General features: G+C 38.3%; 1 protein-coding gene across 1 annotated transcript; it reads right to left on the bottom strand.

Moving 5' to 3' along the window:
• Nucleotides 1–738: 738 nt before the first annotated feature.
• gaa2 (alpha glucosidase 2) lies at nt 739–11,095 on the bottom strand. Its single transcript, XM_079462216.1, has 20 exons — nt 10,994–11,095; nt 8,987–9,625; nt 8,351–8,496; nt 8,083–8,248; nt 7,781–7,877; nt 7,369–7,488; nt 7,151–7,269; nt 6,867–6,998; nt 6,188–6,298; nt 5,675–5,788; nt 5,499–5,583; nt 5,036–5,153; nt 4,438–4,571; nt 4,076–4,227; nt 3,634–3,782; nt 3,304–3,445; nt 3,082–3,180; nt 2,672–2,836; nt 2,439–2,585; nt 739–1,769 (listed from the first exon to the last, which is right to left on the bottom strand). Exons 2-20 carry the CDS (start codon nt 9,614–9,616, stop codon nt 1,707–1,709), a joined length of 2,889 nt encoding a protein of 962 aa, XP_079318342.1. The 5' UTR covers nt 9,617–9,625; nt 10,994–11,095; the 3' UTR covers nt 739–1,706.
• Between the last annotated feature and the right edge of the window lie 1,361 nt (nt 11,096–12,456).

The following is a 12,456-nucleotide window of genomic DNA, read 5'->3' as shown; positions in this document are numbered from 1 at the left end:
TCTAAATGCTTTGCATTTGAACACATGCATACCTTCAAAGGCATGCAAAGGCTGTTCTTTTTCACTTTTTGTATTAGCAAGTCAGTAATGTGTAGACAAAATTTTGTCGTCAATGACAAACCGGGTTGAACTTGAAAACAAACACAAGTATAAAGTGTGTTTTAAGGTAATTATAATATTAAGAACCCATGTGCCCGAATGACGGATGGAAAACCTAAAGTAATTCCTCCATTTCCATCTTTGTATTTGATTCTCTCCGTCTTTATTTCTCTTTTCTCTGAACAAAATAAAGGCTATACTCGCTGTCATATCACATTGGATGTGGAAGCAAACGTCTGGCTGTGATCTTCAAACAAGCTTTGTGTCAGTCTGAGATGAAAGCTGCAGGATCAGGCAGCGGATGCGGATATACATTCCACCGGAGCACATCACATTTGACTCCCAACGCCTGGTTTACAGCAACGTGTCTCAAAAACAACAACAAAAAGGGTTTTAAGGGCGAGACACAGCAGCACTAAAGCTTCATTTTTCTGTCAAAAGGTCATACAAAGGTCGTGTTAGAAACAGGTTAGGTTTTAAAATCAATATCAGAAAGTATATGAACTTAAAATTAAACCACATTTGTAACTATTTGTACATGATTAATATGATTTTACTCGTATATGACAAAACAAATCAGGCTGCTCATGAGGGTCAAGTTGCGTAATAAAACTTCAGGAAACACAAGAAACAAATAAATCACTTGCTTAAAATCTTTATTGCACACAACCCGCTATGTCCTCTGAAACGCCTCTAGTTCAAAGTCACTTTTAAAGCTAAGAGGTGTTTATATAACATCTGAGTCCCTGCCTTGAAAGTCCAGTTCATTATAACACATAAATAAAAGTTGCAAAGCAGTCCAGTGTTTTGGACAGAAGGTATTAATACATTCACAGTAAAGACACTGTATGTTGAATCACAGCTTCGATGAAATATAAGGCACAATGTTATGTTTTGAATGCTAATATTGACAGCACGTACTGTAGTAGTACTGCATAAAATACTGCAGATTTTCTCTTTAAACCTTGGTGAATACTGCGCCGTATATAATGTATTCTTCTATAGTATTTCCATGGTTGTGACTGCAAAGTCAAACTTTAGTAGTATCGCCATTTTGGCCTTAAAATGACTTCTAATAACAGAAAGAAAATATATTCACATTAACGCACAGGGAAAAAAATAAATGGTTACCAACTAAAGCTCCGACGTGCATTTCTGCAGTATACTGTACCATCAGAATGTCCTGAACAGTGCAATTATGCTTGTAAACAATATATACATATATGCCATTTAAAATAAAATGTAAAACATTATTTGAATCATGCGAGGAAAAGGTTTGCAGATCAAACTGAATCAAACACAAAACATGTTAATAATGATAAATCGTATAATGTCTATGTGCAAACTATCTATATTGCACCTCTTCAACTTGAATCAGTTTATAAAATCAATGTCAGCAATAAATCAGAGATAAAAACGGATCAAATAAATGTATTGAGTGAAACATTGTATTTGTCACATACTGGAGCATCTGAGAAATACAATGTGAGAATTCAAAAACGTGTACTTGAATACTCCTTGTTCCAACTGAGATCTTACGCAGATGTAGAGGTGGTTCATGAGCAAAAGAAATCCATGACGGGAGCTTGTGAATAGTAAAATCAAATTTACATCCAGCTGATTGTGAAGTTCTGACTGAGGTTTAGACCCAAATCTGTTACAACCAGCACCTATTCAGATAAAGAAACACATCAATTACTCCGAGATTCATTGTGTGTAAAGTGTGTAAGTTTATAGGCTTGCAAGTTATTTCCCCTGTTTTTATTGAACTTGAAACATTCTCTGATCTGAAAAATTGTACAGTGGTTTATATAGAGTTTATACAATTATAAAAATGTAACCAACACTAATATGCTGTATAGCGTTTGTTATTTTCAAACCCTTACGGAAGACAAGATTGACGTGCGTTTGCGGCCATCACGCCGCCCGATTTGCGTCATTCGCGCATCTTTGCATTGACTTTGTATGTAATTAACTCAAATATTCGCTTAATTCACGCTTGGTGTGAACCCAGAGTTAAGTTTACTCAGAACTAACTTCACTTTGCCATTTTGATAACTACTTTAAACCATCTGTCAGTTCCATTCAAGTTCACACAGATGGTCCAATACGGTTTGCCAACCATAAAGTGTCTTAATACGTTTGTTTTCTATTTCTATAGAGAATATTTATAATTGAAGAATGTAAATTTTTTGTTATAGCTCATTCGAAGGTCATAAAAACATAACACTTCATTATATAAGATCTTTATACCACAAAATACACACTGTATTGTAAAATTATAATGGTACTAATGCGTTTCTAATGTCTTTTGTCGTGCCGCGCTGGTCGCATTTCACCTGATTGTCGTGGTACGTAAACGCTGCCTCTTGTGAATTCACAGTAACGTTTTCAGGCTCCACCTTCACACCATAAAAGGAAACGGTTTCCACTGTGATGTAAGTGGCTTCTTTATGAGTATGCAGCACTTCTGACTTCATTGTGTTCTGAGAAACATTAGTAAACAAACTCAAATGATTCACAACGCATATCACGCAAAACCCTTGAATGTGAATTGTGCTGTTTTGTATACCTGTTTGACTGTGAAATAGATGTAAGCGTATTGATCGGTCTCGTATGAATCAAGACTCTCCCCATCATCCCAGTACAGATCCCCCAGTGCCAGACCCTCATTACTCAAAGACACAACCATGTGAAGAGGTTGACCACTGCTCACCCACAGCGTTGTGTTAGGTCGCTAAATCAGAACCCAAAGAAAATTAAACAAATGATTCAAATATACAAATAAAGAACCGAATAAAACGAGTAAAGACTTTGGAAAGTTTGTCCCTTTTTTGTCAAGCCACCCTAACTTCTACATGAATGTGTTCGAATAAATATTTTGTTTAAGATTTGATTTAGAAATATATTGGCCATTTAACATCATTTACTAACAAACAAACCAAATTTGTGGTTTATAATGTATAAACGATGCTCTGTAACCTGTGTAGGAATGATGGAAGCCTCTCTGAGGTGCAGGTTGATTTTATCCAGCGGAGCGTGAAGTTTGATCTCCTCCCCACTGCTAACCAATGAGTCCCCCTGCGTGTGGCAAAACCAAACCAAAAATGAACATCGAGCCGAGAAATTGCCCTCGTATGACTGCAAAGTCAAAGCATCCCGTTGGGTTTCCAATGCAGGTTTGTTTACAGGTTGTTGACTTACCGTGTAGAAATCATACCAGAGACCTTTGGGGAAATACCCCACAACATATTCCACACCTGGCTCCAACACGGGTGTAACCAGCAAACTATTTCCCCATAGGAACTGCTTGTCTATTCCATACGTTTTCATATCTGTAGGGAACCTAAAATGCAACACAGCATACGTTTAGAACTCATACTGTAGCCTGACCATTATATGAAGATATTAAGAGAAAAGTCAAATGGGTTTACAATGACATGAAGGTTTCGTGTAAAGTATGACAGAAACTTTATTTGGGTGAACTGTGCCTTTAAGAATATAAAGTAGTGCGTATACATGTGTCTGTCTTACTGGAAGAGCAGTGGCGTGGCGACTGTGCGTCCTCTGACGTGTGCGTGATGGAAAAGCGTGTAAAGATGCGGGAAAAGGGAATATCGCAGCAGGATGACTTCTTTCATTGCTGTACGAGCTGCCGGACTGAACACAGTTGGTTCCTGATCCTGTTGAGACATAAAACAGTAAATCCATCAAAGTCTATAAAAAAAGCAATCTTACACTGGCAATGACAGATGGGTTACTAATCAGATTAACAGATGAAATATTTTAAAGCATGAACGACTGTCAAAGACGAATGGGATAAAAACACAGTAGAGCCCCTGCCACAGCACACATCTGTTGATATTGTAAGGTTATGGGTTGAAAAATGTTACCAACAATCTGTAAGCCGGATTTGACTGTAGTCGTAAATTGACGAAATGCCATTAACATGTGTTTGGAAACATGGAAGACACACCGTTTCATCTATGGAGTTGTGATTTCTTGTGAATGGGTAGAAAGCCCCTAGCTGGGTCCACCGAACGCAAAGTTCCTCTGTGGTGCTGCCCCCAAAACCACAAATGTCTGCTCCGATGAGAGGGATGCCCAGAATGTTAAACGTCAGCATACCTGGAAACGATAAAAAGTGACATAAAGGATTTATAATATAGAACTTGAAAGAAATGTATGCATGTAGTTGAGGTTACTGTATTGAGAATTTGTATTACATGCATTACATGATGACACGTTATGCTTAACCAAACTATGAGAAACTAAATGTAAATTCATCTATTTCAACAAAAAAATGCAATGCAGCAGAGCAGATTTATGTTTGTTTACCGGATATAGATGTGGCCAGGTCTTTCCATTGGCTCCTGTTGTCTCCGAGCCAGTGACCCGAGTACCTGCCCTGACTAGGGAACGTGGAGCGTGAAATGACGAATGGACGTTTCCCTGTGATCTTCCTCAGGGCACTAAGACATATGAAGATAAAAAAATGAGATTTAAAATGTCAGTTTACCAGCAGCCTGCTTTGATATTTACAATGAGTGTGTGTTAAAGGTCCAGTGTGTCATTTTTTTGAGGGTCTATTTCCCGCAATTCAATATACTTTAAATAACTATGTGTTCAGAGGTGTATAAAGACCTTACATAATGAAGCGTTATGTTTTTATTACCTTAGAATGAGCTGTTTCTATCTACACACACCCTCACATGGAATTCGGCATGTTGTTTCTACGGTAGCCCTAAACGGACAAACTGCTCTACAGAGCGTGTTATGTAAATACGTTATCTCCTTCTGCAAAGAAGCGAAAACGTGACGACATCTTAGTCCTGTGTCAGCCACCGTAGTGCTTCGAAAGGGAAGTGGTGGAGTGAGCAGTTGGTTGCAATTCACAACCGCACCACTAGATGGATGGGTGATTATGAGCATGTACCTTTCAGTGGCTTTGGCCTCCATGAGTCCATACAGACTGTGTATGTTGTAGTGAGAGGAGATCTTCTGTCTTGCTGATGCACATATAGTCTTGGCCTTTAACGTACCGCCTAAAATACCTGCAACAGATTTTACAAGCTATTAGTATTTACAATACACATGTCTCAAATACCTGCATAAATCAAAATGAATGTTGATTATAAATTATATTTCTGATTAAACAAATCTCCTAATAATATTTGAAACAATAAATGCATCGGTGTAAACCAGTTAATCTGAACCAGCCGACAACAACGCTTCCTCTTCAATTTTTGGACAAATGGACAATTCAATTTGTGAATTTAATTTGACATTAAACCTGAAAAAATTCACTCAAAATTCTGAAATTATCATTTTATGATTATTATAATTCCAAATATGTAATGAACAATGGACCTGGCACACAAAAGCAAACACACTGATACCTGGCATGTACGGAGGATTATCCAGTTCATTCTCTGGACAACCATTAAGTGATCCGTCAAAGAAATTCGACGGCTCGTTCATGTCCTTCATAAAAGCAAATACAAATATTTTGAAAAGTGAAGAAATGGGTTAACAAATAAACAAACCGATTAGTTGTAGACTGACGCAAACTTACGATCCACACGCCGTCAAACGGCACTTTGTCGTGGAACCTCTGCAGATTCTCATACCACCAGTCATGTGTGTCTGGATTGGAAAAATCTGGAAATGCCGTGAGTCCAGGCCAGACCTTCAAAACAACATCTGTGTTCAAACAAGACTCTTATAAAACGAAATAATGATAAAACAATTAAAGTGTAACTGGTCTTTTAAAGGTGCGTTGAATGGTTTTCTTTTTTAGGTTTTGTCAAATCATAGTTTACCGACACCTACAGGCCTGGAGCATCATGCAAACGCAAACATTTTTAACCATATATGCTATTGAAGAAATATTCTATTCATATATACATCATCGCCCATTATCACTTTATTCATTTAGCTGGTGATATCATACACCATGACTGGAGAAAAGTATACATCTTAAAAAAAGAGAACTATTTGCCTCTTTAGGCGTAGGTCAACTGATACACCTGCTAAACCGATTAGGGTTTTATCCCCTAATCTTTGTTTCCATTTGGTGTGTCTGTACCTTCCCAATTAACATGTCTCCATTCGATTCATTGATGAAAAGACCCCTTTTAGCCCCCTCATCGAACGGCCAATAGGAGGCAGGCTTCTGAGTGCTACTTATACCAGGATCCTATTAGAGAAAAGCAAATAATACACACAATTATGACTGTTGTACAAACATTCAGTGGCCGAATCAGTCATATGAGCATCTTGTGATTTTAAAGAGACGCAAAGAAAATAAGGATGTGCGTCAGATGGACTTCTGTCATGTTTTGCAGAAGCAGATATTACAAAACCAATTCATCTTATTTCTGCATATTGAGTAACTGTAGATTAACTTTCTGTGACTTAGTTTACATGAATTTGTTCCTTCTTTTGTTCGATCTAATTTTTATCAAGCTATTATTTTCCTGTAGTTTAAGGTTACGGCTTCGCATTGGGTTTAAACTGCCTTTCCTGACAGTATTGTAGTTCCAGGAACAACAAAAGATGTTTCTCAGCAAACCAGGACGTGCCTTGAGTCAATCACATCTATTTCACATGCCAATACTGGCATTTTAATAATCATTTATCATGTTCCACCAAAAGACTGCAGCAACCCTTCTTCAGACCTTCTAACACTGCAGTTTTTTAACAGCATCAATACGGCTCGAGCACAAAATCGAAAAGCGTCATTCCTAAAGTGAATAAAAAAGTACCAGGATCATGACGTAGCGCTGGTCATGTCTGTGAAGATCTTTCACAAGGTCGGGTAAGGTGGAGAAGTTCAAAGGTTCATAAGTGAAGTCTAAAGCACGATCCATGTAGTCGATGTCATTCCACTGCACGTCCTGACAGAATCAAATAATGATCACAATTATGAATTTAATTTGTGTAACCTTTATTTTCACGTTAAAGGTTTTTATTTTTTATTTCTACAGGTACAACCAGGGTCCCAAATTAACACTTGTTGAGCACCGAATGCAACCAATGGTAACAGTACCTGAGGTATCCCATAATTCCTCATTTCTTTCACAACATCCCAGGTTTTGTTGCTTGACTTGTAGCCCCATCTGCACAGATGATAGCCCAGAGCCCAAAAGATGGGCATTGCAGGTTTACCTAAAAGTAAGATGACAAAGAGACTCAGCTTACATTTTCTTCTATTGGCTTCTTAACAAGATCATCAATACAGTGAAATTCACAAACGTGTATGCTGACCGACAACATCCAGGTATTGACCAATCGCAGAGCTCGGATTTGGGCCCAGGAACATGTAAAAGTCTAGGATTCCACCAATCATGCGCCAGGTCAGGGCGGGGGCGGGCTGCAGGGCCACATCTGCATAAAAGATTGAAATACAAACATGTTTTTGTTGTTTTGATGGCATCAAGTGCTTCTACCTCAAAGTAATTCTAATGTGCTTGCAGATTTAGAATTGTCCAAACCTATTGTTTCGTGCCCATTAAAAATGCTTACAAATGAACACAATCCACTTCATTTGCACTCAGGCGTAAACAGTTCAAAGTACAAATGAACCAGTCTGTCTTTATCATTTAAAGCATTTTCAATGGAAAAATGTATTGTGTGAAAGTAATGTATGAATTTATTAATACATTAATAATAAACTCACCCATGGCGTTGCTGTTGAGCATGAAGAATCCATGTGCCTTTCCATCAGATTCCATAGAGAGGTAAAATGGATGGACGCCGTAGAGGTTGGTCAGCTCCTACGAGAAAACAGACATGCATGGTTACCAGCAAACATGAATGACGTACTAATAATTATGTTCTTTTGTTATTACATGAACCTTTTTTCTCTTTGCCTAAACTCTTTGCATGCAAATCAAATACCAACGTTGCTTGAATATTTAGTTACATCAAACTTTTAACCTTTAATGACAAGACCAACACGCCAAACTAGATCTCATGTACCATTGGTGGGACATCTCGAGCCCACATGGTGAGTGTGTTCCACCGGACGTCATGGAGGAAGTTGGAGCGGTGTTCCCCCAGCCCATATATGAAACGTGATGGTAATGACGTGGAAATCTGCAGGAACTGATCGGCGTAGAAGAGAGGCGCTATGGATGTATTCAACCTTACGACACATATGACGTTCATGTTAATAACTCAATGCACACAATCACGTACATATATTACAGATCTGGTAGACTGATGGATAGATTCAAACAGAGCTTACAATACAGTCCCAGTGAGGGCTCGCTTGACAACCAGCCCAAAAGGTTCATTGATGAACTCCACGGTGTAGGATCGGTTTAATGCTTGTTTCTGAACCACAGGAACATCTAGGGGCACCTCGTACCTCTTCTGAGCGGGATCTGTTATCTGCGGTGAGACAAAGTAACTGTGATATATACACTCAGCTCACCATTTCATACAATACACGATACTGGATTTATGATATCACAATATTTGATGCTAGGGTAAGCTTGGGATTCGATACAATGCACGATATCTTTTTACGGTTTGGTAGAATGGCGGTATTTTGTGTCACGGACACTTTGGGATTCGATGCAATGCATAATACTGGGTTTACGGTTTGATAGTATCACGGTATTTGCTGGTACGGCCAGCGTAAGCCTCTATACAATGAATAATACTGGGTTTACTATGCTGTGATATCCCAGTATTTTTATCAAAATTAAAAAACTGCAAATTCAAAAAACACGGACAAAAAATAATGCTTTTCTAAGTAACCAGCAGAAAAAATTCCAAATTAATGTATATATTTAATATTACATCTTTAAATTAGGTTTTTGTCAAATTGACTAAATGACCAAGAATAAAAAATAGACTCATAGCAAAGTTCTCTTACCCTCACACGCAACCGGTTGTCATCCTCATAAATCACTTCAAGTTGTAGTGTATCAATGTCTTTTGGGTAGTACGTCTTTTTCTTCCGCAGCAGTTTTCCGACCATTCCCATTTCATTGTCACTAACAGATACTAACTCGTAGGATGGATAATCAGGTGTGTAGAAACACCACGGCACACCGTTCCGTCCCGACGTCTTTCCCTGTGATCGAGGTATAAAGCAGCAGTTTCGAGCATGGCACATCTCCTCCGTAACCACCACACCTCTCTCCGGATAACAGTCAAACCTCCAAGCCTCTGGAACTTTGGAGCACGACTCGGGCTGCAGCCTCGTCCCATTTCCCCTGCCAGGGTCCATGGCGGGTGGCGGGGGTCTATGAGGTTCTGTGGAGGGGGGACTGTGCAGCCAGAATATAGTTCCCAACAGCCAGACGCCGGAAAGAACCAAAATAAGTCCTCCGAGGGTCAGAAGGCCGGCGGTGATGGAGCAGCGAGGTCTCTGGGGCAGCAGGGGCAGATCAGGGTCTAATTCCTTCACCTCTGGGTCCGTCGAATCATCAGGGGGCGGATCCAACAACGCGGCTCCTGAGAAATGAACCTCCTCAGGGGTGAGTCTCTTGTATGAAACCATTTCAAAAGTCTGAGGATAAACGGAGATGTTAATTAGTGGTGAAAACAAGCTCGTAGGCAAAGAATTCAACTTTGATGGGTAACACGTCCCAATATGTTTGTGCCTTAAAGACAATACAGAAGACACGTTGAAGGAGAGACTCCAGCCATATCTAAGAACAGGAATATCATATGGAAACGTGTTGATCTTCTTAGGAACACAAAAGAAGATATTTTGAGAAATGTCTCTGTGGTTTTGTGTCCATACAGTGGAAGTCAACCGGGCCAATATTGCTTGGTTCTTCAAAATATCTTCTTCAGTGTTCTGCATAAAAAGTCAGGCAGGTTTGGAATAAAAATGAGGATGAGTAAATTATGATATGATATGATGAATGTGACATTCACAGGAGTGAATCTTTCTGTACAGGTCCCAAATGCAGACAAAAATAAAACACTATTATAATGAAATAAAATGCTATATTCCAGCAGGAAATTGGTATTATTTCCGCATGAAAAAAGTGCATCAAATTAGAGGACAGGCTGCAGGTCTACAAAATGTTATCCAGATCAACCAGACTTTCCTTTTCAGTTTGTGCAGTCTAATAAAAAAGTATGAAGTCTTACATGTTTAACAACTCATGCAACTGCCACCTGCGCTCTTCATAATCAAAGAGAAGGATTTGGCACTGAAGAATAATATATTGGTGATAACCTTGTATTGTCCTCACTGACCGCATGACAAATGCAAAAAAATCAGCTGTGCTAGATATCAAATCATATAAATGAATCAATTTAAGCGCATTCATCTTAAAGGCTTCATGTTGGTAATAAAATACTGTAAATGGACACATTGTACCAAAAGAAGTGCCCGAGACTGCTGTCTGAGAGGTCAGCTCAAAGGGTTTGCATTAGATTGACAGCCAGGTCAATGTGGGGTGAAGGTCAAAGGTCAACAAAACACAAACACCTTTAACTAAATACTTATCAAACTTTTTAAATATTGGACAGATGGGGATTAAACAAACACATTAACAATACCATGCAAATAATACCAATGATATGCTAATATTATATTTTAATGGCGTGCACGTTTACGTGAGCTTACGTCATACAGCGTTATCTTCTAATAGCATCACTGTTCAGTAAGTTAAACAGATATTTGGCCTGTTAACGTTACATGTCGAAAATATAAGATCAAAAAGGTCTCTGCAGTAACGCGCACGGCTAACGCTAACCTTTGAAAACATGACAGAAAGAGCGTTCGTGTTTACAAGCCGTTGCAATGACAATCCGCGTCGTAACTCTGTAACGTTTCTAGACATTGATTAGACATTTAACCTTGTACATTAACGCAGACATACACCTCTCTATACGTTCAGTTAAAGAAACACTCGCTTACCTTGTTAGGCAGTAAATATGTCTTACACGATATATTGTCTGAGAGAGTAAAGATCCTCTCGTGTACGCGCTCTGATGTTTACGTCACGTGTGATTCATGAAGTTAGTGTTGTTATGCGAGTCTTAGCGATTTGAATCAGATTCGTTTAGCGAAGTGATTCGTTTGAACGAATCGAAAGCCGGATTGGCTAGCGTTCGTCCTGTTATTCAGAAACCAAATGGAAAGAACATTAAATTTTAAAGTAACATTTTAAAACAATTAGAAACGTATTGATTATTTTTATAGGCCTATTCATGTCAGGTATATACATTTGTTTTCGTAATTATTTTATATTTTTACTTCTATATTAAAGTGACGTATTATTACTCATTTACTAATATAACAATGTCATACGTTCTGCGAGAATAATCCACATTACATTACAAAGTCTTATTCTGCCGATTGAATCACATCGAAACGAACAAATCTCGGAAAAGAACTGGTTGAAACGATTCATTTAAGAATCGGACGCCGGTATGTTCTTCACCCGTAACATTCAGTCGTCTGTTAGCGCGCTACTGCCACCAGCTGCCTCGGAGACAGCACAGCAGGACTTCAATCTCAACTTTTTCAGTTATCAAATTGGAATTTGAGATTGAAAGTTATATTCTTGTAAAGAAAATCATGATAAAAAGTTGAATCTATCAAATTATTAGCATGGTTATTTTAAGCCTTATGTACAGTAACATCAGTCCAGCAGATGGCAGTTCAGTCTAAAATATACATTAGATCAAGAACATGGAGAAAGTCACAACAACATGTATTATTTTACTTTTGAAACATGGCATGGATAACTTTGAATATTTGGATGCATTCCATTAGGCTACGGTTAAACAAAGAATACGTCAATGTTTTAGTATCGAACACATTTTATGCACCACACATCATATAAAGATGATAAATAGCTTTTATTGCTTTAATTATCATTGTTTTGTTCTGCTGTTATTAAACAATTTGACACGACAATCTTTCCCTCTAATTTTCACTCACGCTACAAATGATTCCCCAAGAGAAATGAAAAAATCGAAGTCTCTTAATGGTCAGAATATCGCCTTGTTTGCTCACGCATTACCTGTAACGCTAGATGATAATCTCTGTGTTATGAAGCTCACGCTGGTGTAATAATGACTTCACCCATACTTTTTCTCCTCTCCCTCCAGTCAATATTACATTAATCTTATGATAAAATGTACCACACTAAGCTTTTCAACATTTACCATTTTTATTATACTTTTTACCCACAATGCTTTGTGTCAAAACACATTGGTGGATTTATCTGTCCCTCGCTAGAAGTTATAAGATCGTTATTGCATTAAGTAGTAGGCCTAACCGAATCTGTTAACTATTCTGCAGAGCAGGTGTAATAAGCTTTCAAAAGCAAGGAGAAATATTAAAAAAGCTGAATTTTCTTTTTTAAATAGACA

This window comes from Barbatula barbatula (genome assembly GCF_947034865.1).
Source record: "Barbatula barbatula genome assembly, chromosome: 8".
Classification (NCBI taxonomy): Eukaryota; Metazoa; Chordata; class Actinopteri; order Cypriniformes; family Nemacheilidae; genus Barbatula; species Barbatula barbatula.
The sequence above is the reverse complement of the archived record's forward strand: the minus strand, read 5'-3'. Positions and strand labels throughout refer to the sequence as shown.